At 29.0% G+C, this 10,000-nt stretch overlaps 2 protein-coding genes across 2 annotated transcripts in view; both read left to right on the top strand.

The window, feature by feature from the left end:
• Window positions 1–4,805, top strand: part of LOC113363911 (dnaJ homolog subfamily C member 2-like) — a 5,516-nt gene extending 711 nt beyond the window's left edge. Inside the window, exons 1-2 of the mRNA XM_026606395.1 lie at window positions 1–385; window positions 3,593–4,805. The exon at window positions 1–385 is cut by the window's left edge and continues 711 nt beyond it. Coding sequence (XP_026462180.1) covers window positions 1–385; window positions 3,593–4,651 — 1,444 coding nt within the window. The 3' untranslated portion in view covers window positions 4,652–4,805. The remainder of the gene's footprint in view (window positions 386–3,592) is intronic.
• Window positions 1–10,000, top strand: part of LOC113363912 (protein transport protein Sec16A-like) — a 37,606-nt gene that overhangs the window by 16,619 nt on the left and 10,987 nt on the right. The gene's annotated exons all lie outside the window — the stretch shown is intronic.

Genomic DNA, 10,000 nt, shown 5'->3' with positions numbered 1-10,000 from the left:
TAGTGAAATTAAACAGGACTTCTACAAAGTCTTCAACAAGTATTTCAAATTAAACGCTAGATGGTCCGAGAAGAAAAATGTACCACCATTAGGTAATGCTAATACAAGCAGACAAGAAGTGGAGAAGTTTTATTCGTTTTGGTATAATTTTGAATCTTGGAGGGAATTTTCTTACAATGATGAGGAAGAGAAGGAGCGTGGACAGGATCGAGAGGAGAGGCGGTGGATTGAGAAACAAAACAAAGCTGTGAGGGCGAAGAAAAAGAAGGAGGAGATGGCCAGGATACGATCTCTGGTCGATATGGCTTATAATAATGATCCGAGGATAGCTAAGTTTAAACAGGAGGAGAAGGATAGGAAATTGGCTGCTAAACGAGCAAAACAGGTAAAGAATAGAAATTTTATATATATATATATATATATATATATATATATATATATATATATATATATATATATATTTAATACATAAAGTTTTTCATATATTTAGAGTCCCAGTTAGACTCTACTTTAATGGACAAGTATATGAATACAAATAACATAATATACAAATATATAAAATTTATTTATTTATCTAACATGACTCTGTATCAAGAAAAAAATATATATTAAACAATTATAACTAAATGTAAATATAAATAATAGAAATGAAAATAAAATGCAAGAAACTGATCACACAAATTAGAAGCAATAAACAAACATCTTGTATATAACAATCATTAATTTAACTAACTAATCAAATAATAATAAAACCAAGAATGTTTATTTTTGAATGTTATTTATTTTTTCATATCAAGTATATAATTTGTTTAATATGTTATTTGTTTTAAATAATTTGTGAGATAAGTTTACCATATTTAATTATTTTTTTTAGTAATATTATCTATTTTATAAATTACCTTTTGCTTGTCAGCAGGGATTTTTCTTCCAAACAATTTTTACTAATATTTTTTCTAGTCAGTAGAGTTCTTTTTTTTACTCTTATATTAATCTCTTATTAATCTCTCAAAGTCTCTTTATTGAACTATATTTATTAATATTTTATCTTGGAGTCCTTCTTTTTAAATTATTTTTGCTGGTCGTTGGAGTCCCTTTTTGAACTATTTTATATTGATGTTTTTTCTTGGATTCCTTTTTTTTAATCATTTTTGATAGTTTGCTTGTCAGTAGAGTCTCTTTTTGAATTATTTTTTATTATTTTTTATCATTAGCAGTCATCTATCTTTTTATTGAAATTTTTGCTCATCAGTAGAGTCCTTTTTTGAATTATTTTTGATCGTTAGCAGAGTTTTCTATTTATTTACTTTTATTAATATTCTTGAGAACAATTGAGTATCATTTTTGATATTTTTGATCGTCTGTAGAGTCTCTTTTTTATCTTCTTTATTGATATTTTATTTTTGCTCATCAATAGTCCCTTTTTGGACTATTTTTTCTTTTTTTTGCTTGAAGTCGTTTTTTTTTAATCCATTTTTGTATTATTTTTTATTGTCAGTAGAGTCCCTCTTTTTTAAAATATTTTTAGTAATATTCTTAAGATCAGTAGAGTCCCTTCTTTGAAATATTTTTGATATTCTTGCTCGTCAGTACAGCCCTTTTTTGAATTATTTTTAGTAATGTTTTTGATCGTCAGTAGAGTTCTTTTGTTATTCTTACATTAATATTTTTGCTCGTCAGTATAGTCTCTTTTTTGAACTATTTTTTTTAATTATATATTTTGCTTGGGGTCGTTTTTTTTTTAAATTATTTTTGATATTTTTGCTCGTCAGTAGAGTCCCTTTTTAGTACTATTTTTGATATTTTTGCTTGGAGTCCATTTTTTAAAATTATTTTTGATATTTTTGTCAGTAGAGTCTATTTGTAGTACTATTTTTATTGATATTTTTGCTTGGTGTCCCATTTTTATTTATTATTTATATTTTCGCTCGCCAGTAGAGTCCTTTTTTATCTTTTTATTGTTATTTTTGATCGTCAGTAGAGTCCATTTGTCTTTTTTCTTGATATTTTCGATCATTAGCACAGTCCCTTTTTTCAATTTACTTTTATTAATATTTTTGTTCGACAGTAGAGTCCCTTTTTTATCTTTTTTCTTGATATTTTGGCTCGTTATCACAGTCTCTTTTTTCTATTCGTTTTTTATCATTTTTGCTCGTCAGTAGAGTCACTTTTTATTGTTTTCATAGAAGATATTTTCAAAGAAGCACAGTCTCCTTTTTCAATTCATTTTTTTTCAATATTCTCGTTCTCAAATACTTAATTACAGCATCTATTTTCTGCACTTTTTGCCCCTTATCTCCGTAACGGCTGGACCTGCCTTTGTCAAAAACTAATCAGCACATCTCCCTATCAATAGCAATCGAATTGTTTTTGTGGACGAAAAATTGTATCCGTGCATACATACACACATCCATTTTTTCTAAGGCCAAAACCATCTGAAACGTAAAGATATTTAAAAAATTTTAATTTCGATTTTTGGGCGATTGCAATAATTTAGGAGTCCATTAATTTTTGGGGTAAGGGAGGGGGTTGACTAATTATTGTGAAATATCACGAGGGAGAGGGAGGGGTATAGTAAGATATCATCTGTATTCATTTTTTACCTGAATTTAAAAAAATCTAAGCATTTTCAGAAAAATACAATTTTTCTCTAATTCTAAATATCACCACTTATCACCAAGGGGCAGGGGGGGTCCAAAAATACTTTAAAAAAATCGGTCACGTGATTGATGGACGCCCGCTAAGGTCCTTCAATTCTAACTCCGCTTGAGTAAGTTTTGCTTATTTATTTTTAAAATAAGATTTTATAATCTGTCTATAGAATAATAATGGAAGTTAATTTTTATAGTAAATTTTTTGAATATTTCATTACTATAAGGGAAGTTCCAGCAATTGGCATGATGCCATACACCACTAGTTTTTAATAATTTGTTTGTTCGTTTTCCGTTTTGATAATTTTGTGTTCTAAAAAAAAATAAAAATAGCGAATCTGATTTTCAGACAAAAACATTTCTGAACTTTTCCAAAAATCCCCAAAGAATCGATCACGTGATTAATAAGGTCCTTCAATTCTAACTCCGCTTGTTTAAGTTTTGTTTATTTACTTTTACAAGTAAGATCTTATGATCTGTCTATTCAATATAAATAATTGAAGTTAATTTTTTTATAATAATATTCTTGAATATTTCATTACTATAAGGGAAGCTCCAACAATTTCTCTTAAGGCACGATGCCATTTTTCACTAGTTTTTTTACTAATTTGTGTGGTAAGTTTTTTATAATTGATTAAATTATTATTTTGTTTATTTGTTTTTCGTTCTGATAATTTTGTTTTCTAAAAAAATATAAAATTACAAAGTCAGATTTTCAGATGAAAACATCAATTTCTCTAACAATTTTCATTGATATTTTTGCTTGGAGTCTCTTTTTTGAATTAATTTTAGTATTATTTTTGTTCGTTAATAGTCCCTTTTTTTAACTATTTTAATTTTTGCTTGGAGTCTCTTTTTCTTAAATTATTTTTGATATTTTTGCTTTGCTTCGGTAAATTTATAAAACTCTTAACGTATAAGTGTGATTCTTACTTCTCCCCCAGGATGCTGCCCAGGCCAGAAAGGATGAAGAAGAGAGGTTGCTCAAGGAGGCCCAACTGGCCAAAGACAGGGCCGAAGCGGCGGAGCGCTCCCGAATCGACGCCATCCGTATGGAGAGAGAGGCCCAAAAGCGAGCCCTCAAAAAGGAACGCAAAACGTTCAGGGATCTATGCAAATCCAACGACTACTACTCGACAGACCCCAATGAAAAAATCGAACACATGGCCTCCGTAGAAAAAATATGCGAGATGCTCAAAACATTGGAACTACAAAATCTCACTAAAGAAATCACAGCCAAAGGGAGAAAGGAATTTATCAAAGCTGCTAAAGATGTCGAGGAAAAACTGGAGGCTGAGAGGAAGGCTCTGTTTGAACCTGCTGCTCCTAAACAAGCGACAACAAACGGTAAGTCTTCGAATGCTGTTTTGGAATGGAATTTGGATTTGGTGCAAATGCTCATCAAGGCTGTGAATTTGTTCCCTGCTGGCACGAATCAACGTTGGGAAGTTATAGCTAATTTTTTGAATCAACACGCGCCCCAAAACAATATCAAAGTAACTGCAAAAGACGTGTTGAATAAAGCCAAGTCTCTGCAGAACACCGATTTTAGTAAAAACACTTTAAAAACAATGGCGAACGAAGCTGCTTTTGACAGTTTTGAAAAGGATAAAAAGAACGCCAGGGTTACTGATGACACCACAATAAGCGTTAAAACTGATGAGACCAAAGTACAAACAAACGGTAAAGTACCCAACGGTGTCTCAACACCTATTATAGAAAATGTAAAGAAAACCACTAGCACAAATATGCAAAATGGCATCAAAGCTCCTGAAGACAAAAAAGAAACCTCCACCTCCACCACCAAACCTTGGTCCAAACTAGAACAAGAACTTTTAGAACAAGCTATAAAAACTTACCCCAACACCACCCCCGATCGATGGGACAAAATCGCTGAATGCATCCCTGACCGCAACAAAAAAGAATGTATGAGAAGGTTTAAAGAGCTCGTGGACATGATCAAGGCCAAAAAGCAAGCCCAACAACTAAACGGTAAATCTTAGCCCAAAGAATATAAATTTTATAATATTTTCAATCTGTACTAAATCACAATTTTTTATTCTTGTGACTATTTTATACAAATTTTGTACAATTTATTTTTCTGACATTGTTTTATTTTGTACATAAATATATCACGATGCAAACAAACACAATATTTGATAAATTTTAAAGATTTTATTGAATATTAAATAATAGTTACTGCTAGTAATTATTGATAGAAAATCTGTATAAAATATTTATGTTGTACTTATATATGATTAGCGTTAATAGTAATTGTGTGAAACTGTTACAAGAATTTTGTAAGGATATTCTTTGATTTTATTATTATGATTATGAGTAATTTAGTAATATGAAATTTACTGAAACATTTGATCAATTGAAATTGTAAATATTGTTGAAACAAATAAACAAGACCGCCAAAGTAGTGTATGGTTTGAAAAAAAAACTTACGCATTTTATACTATATTTGTAAACAGTCTTATACTAAAACAGCTTTCAGTTAAAATAGTCCAGTCATTTGGTCGTTTTGCCGGTACAGTACTCCGGGAATTCTGAAAATTGGTTATCTTATGGATTTCGAGGTGCTCTTTTACGAAAATCAACTTTGCCACCTCTAATTTGAACGGCAAGATGCCGCCATATTGGAAAAATGGCGTCAAAAAACAGTTTTTTTTAAAATATCTCCTTTCTGGCTCATTCTACGATAAAAGTATCTATGTACGAATTAAACTAGATAAAATTTCCTACAATTCTTTAGAAAACCGTTTTTTTGTAAAATTGATAGTTTGAGAGTACGGCCGCCTCAAAGTCTTGATACTATTGCTCCCGCCGTAGTATCAAATCTCTCCATATATGACAGCACTTTGAACTTGACCATATTCTCTCTAATAATAAGAAATAAATATTTTCAATGTTAAATTAAGCGAATAAGATCTAGAAATAAAATAATTCAAATATTTTTCTATTTTTTTTGCTGATTTTTTAATACTTCAAGCTACATATTTATAGCTACTTTGCCATTGAAGTGTTAAAAAATCAGCAAAATATAGAAAAATATTTGAATTGAAATAATAGTACGAGAGTATATAACAGTGTTTGTAAATATAATATAATACGTGAATGAGTAATAGTATTTGCGTACATAATAGTACGAGAGTATATAACAGTGTTTGTAACTATAATATAGTACGTGAATGAGTAATTGTATTTGCGTACATAATAGTACGAGAGTATATAACAGTGTTTGTAAATATAATATAATACGAGAATGAGTAATAGTATTTGCGTACATAATAGTACGAGAGCATATAACAGTGTTTGTAACTATAATATAGTACGTGAATGAGTAATAGTATTTGCGTACATAATAGTACGAGAGTATATAACAGTGTTTGTAACTATAATATAGTACGTGAATGAGTAATTGTATTTGCGTACATAATAGTACGAGAGTATATAACAGTGTTTGTAAATATAATATAATACGAGAATGAGTAATAGTATTTGCGTACATAATAGTACGAGAGTATATAACAGTGCTTGTAAATATAATATAATACGAGAATGAGTAATAGTATTTGCGTACATAATAGTACGAGAGTATATAACAGTGTTTGTAAATATAATATAATACGTGAATGAGTAATAGTATTTGCGTACATAATAGTACGAGAGTATATAACAGTGTTTGTAAATATAATATAATACGTGAATGAGTAATAGTATTTGCGTACATAATAGTACGAGAGTATATAACAGTGTTTGTAACTATAATATAGTACGTGAATGAGTATTTGCGTACATAATAGTACGAGAGCATATAACAGTGTTTGTAACTATAATATAGTACGTGAATGAGTAATTGTATTTGCGTACATAATAGTACGAGAGTATATAACAGTGTTTGTAAATATAATATAATACGAGAATGAGTAATAGTATTTGCGTACATAATAGTACGAGAGTATATAACAGTGCTTGTAAATATAATATAATACGCGAATGAGTAATAGTATTTGCGTACATAATAGTACGAGAGCATATAACAGTGTTTGTAACTATAATATAGTACGTGAATGAGTAATTGTATTTGCGTACATAATAGTACGAGAGTATATAACAGTGTTTGTAAATATAATATAATACGAGAATGAGTAATAGTATTTGCGTACATAATAGTACGAGAGTATATAACAGTGTTTGTAAATATAATATAATACGAGAATGAGTAATAGTATTTGCGTACATAATAGTACGAGAGTATATAACAGTGTTTGTAACTATAATATAGTACGTGAATGAGTAATTGTATTTGCGTACATAATAGTACGAGAGTATATAACAGTGTTTGTAAATATAATATAATACGAGAATGAGTAATAGTATTTGCGTACATAATAGTACGAGAGTATATAACAGTGCTTGTAAATATAATATAATACGCGAATGAGTAATAGTATTTGCGTACATAATAGTACGAGAGCATATAACAGTGTTTGTAACTATAATATAGTACGTGAATGAGTAATAGTATTTGCGTACATAATAGTACGAGAGTATATAACAGTGCTTGTAAATATAATATAATACGCGAATGAGTAATAGTATTTGCGTACATAATAGTACGAGAGCATATAACAGTGTTTGTAACTATAATATAGTACGTGAATGAGTAATAGTATTTGCGTACATAATAGTACGAGAGTATATAACAGTGTTTGTAAATATAATATAATACGAGAATGAGTAATAGTATTTGCGTACATAATAGTACGAGAGTATATAACAGTGTTTGTAACTATAATATAGTACGTGAATGAGTAATGTATTTGCGTACATAATAGTACGAGAGTATATAACAGTGTTTGTAAATATAATATAATACGAGAATGAGTAATAGTATTTGCGTACATAATAGTACGAGAGTATATAACAGTGCTTGTAAATATAATATAATACGCGAATGAGTAATAGTATTTGCGTACATAATAGTACGAGAGTTATAACAGTGTTTGTAACTATAATATAGTACGTGAATGAGTAATAGTATTTGCGTACATAATAGTACGAGAGTATATAACAGTGTTTGTAAATATAATATAATACGCGAATGAGTAATAGTATTTGCGTACATAATAGTACGAGAGCATATAACAGTGTTTGTAACTATAATATAGTACGTGAATGAGTAATAGTATTTGCGTACATAATAGTACGAGAGTATATAACAGTGCTTGTAAATATAATATAATACGCGAATGAGTAATAGTATTTGCGTACATAATAGTACGAGAGCATATAACAGTGTTTGTAACTATAATATAGTACGTGAATGAGTAATAGTATTTGCGTACATAATAGTACGAGAGTATATAACAGTGTTTGTAACTATAATATAGTACGTGAATGAGTAATAGTATTTGCGTACATAATAGTACGAGAGTATATAACAGTGTTTGTAACTATAATATAGTACGTGAATGAGTAATAGTATTTGCGTACATAATAGTACGAGAGTATATAACAGTGTTTGTAATATATATAGTACGTGAATGAGTAATAGTATTTGCGTACATAATAGTACGAGAGTATATAACAGTGTTTGTAAATATAATATAATACGTGAATGAGTAATAGTATTGCGTACATAATAGTACGAGAGTATATAACAGTGTTGTAACTATATATAGTACGTGAATGAGTATTTGCGTACATAATAGTACGAGAGCATATAACAGTGTTTGTAACTATAATATAGTACGTGAATGAGTAATAGTATTTGCGTACATAATAGTACGAGAGTATATAACAGTGTTTGTAACTATAATATAGTACGTGAATGAGTAATAGTATTTGCGTACATAATAGTACGAGAGTATATAACAGTGTTTGTAACTATAATATAGTACGCGAATGAGTAATAGTATTTGCGTACATAATAGTACGAGAGCATATAACAGTGTTTGTAACTATAATATAGTACGTGAATGAGTAATAGTATTTGCGTACATAATAGTACGAGAGTATATAACAGTGTTTGTAAATATAATATAGTACGTGAATGAGTAATAGTATTTGCGTACATAATAGTACGAGAGTATATAACAGTGTTTGTAAATATAATATAGTACGTGAATGAGTAATAGTATTTGCGTACATAATAGTACGAGAGTATATAACAGTGTTTGTAAATATAATATAATACGTGAATGAGTAATAGTATTTGCGTACATAATAGTACGAGAGCATATAACAGTGTTTGTAACTATAATATAGTACGTGAATGAGTAATAGTATTTGCGTACATAATAGTACGAGAGTATATAACAGTGTTTGTAAATATAATATAGTACGTGAATGAGTATTTGCGTACATAATAGTACGAGAGTATATAACAGTGTTTTGTAACTATAATATAGTACGTGAATGAGTAATAGTATTGCGTACATAATAGTACGAGAGTATATAACAGTGTTTGTAACTATAATATAGTACGTGAATGAGTAATAGTATTGCGTACATAATAGTACGAGAGTATATAACAGTGTTTGTACTATAATATAGTACGTGAATGAGTAATAGTATTTGCGTACATAATAGTACGAGAGTATATAACAGTGTTTGTAACTATAATATAGTACGTGAATGAGTAATAGTATTTGCGTACATAATAGTACGAGAGTATATAACAGTGTTTGTAAATATAATATAATACGTGAATGAGTAATAGTATTTGCGTACATAATAGTACGAGAGTATTATAACAGTGTTTGTAACTATAATATAGTACGTGAATGAGTAGTATTTGCGTACATAATAGTACGAGAGTAATAACAGTGTTTGTAACTATAATATAGTACGTGAATGAGTAATAGTATTTGCGTACATAATAGTACGAGAGTATATAACAGTGTTTGTAAATATAATATACGAGAATGAGTAATAGTATTTGCGTACATAATAGTACGAGAGTATATAACAGTGTTTGTAAATATAACGTAGTACGTGAATGAGTAATAGTATTTGCGTACATAATAGTACGAGAGTATATAACAGTGTTTGTAACTATAATATAGTAAGTGAATGAGTAATAGTATTTGCGTATATAATAGTACGAGAGTATATAACAGTGTTTGTAAATATAATATAGTAAGTGAATGAGTAATAGTATTTGCGTACATAATAGTACGAGAGTATATAGCAGTGTTTGTAAATATAATATAGTACGTGAATGAGTAATAGTATTGCGTACATAATAGTACGAGAGTATATAACAGTGTTTGTAAATATAATATAATCACGTGAAGGAGTAGAGTAATAGTATTTGCGTACATACTAGTACGAGAGTATAT

Source organism: Ctenocephalides felis, unplaced genomic scaffold (assembly GCF_003426905.1).
Source record: "Ctenocephalides felis isolate EL2017-DRISC unplaced genomic scaffold, ASM342690v1 CF-g0.4_SCAFFOLD_00845, whole genome shotgun sequence".
Taxonomy (NCBI): Eukaryota; Metazoa; Arthropoda; class Insecta; order Siphonaptera; family Pulicidae; genus Ctenocephalides; species Ctenocephalides felis.
This window is presented reverse-complemented; position numbering and strand designations above follow the sequence as displayed.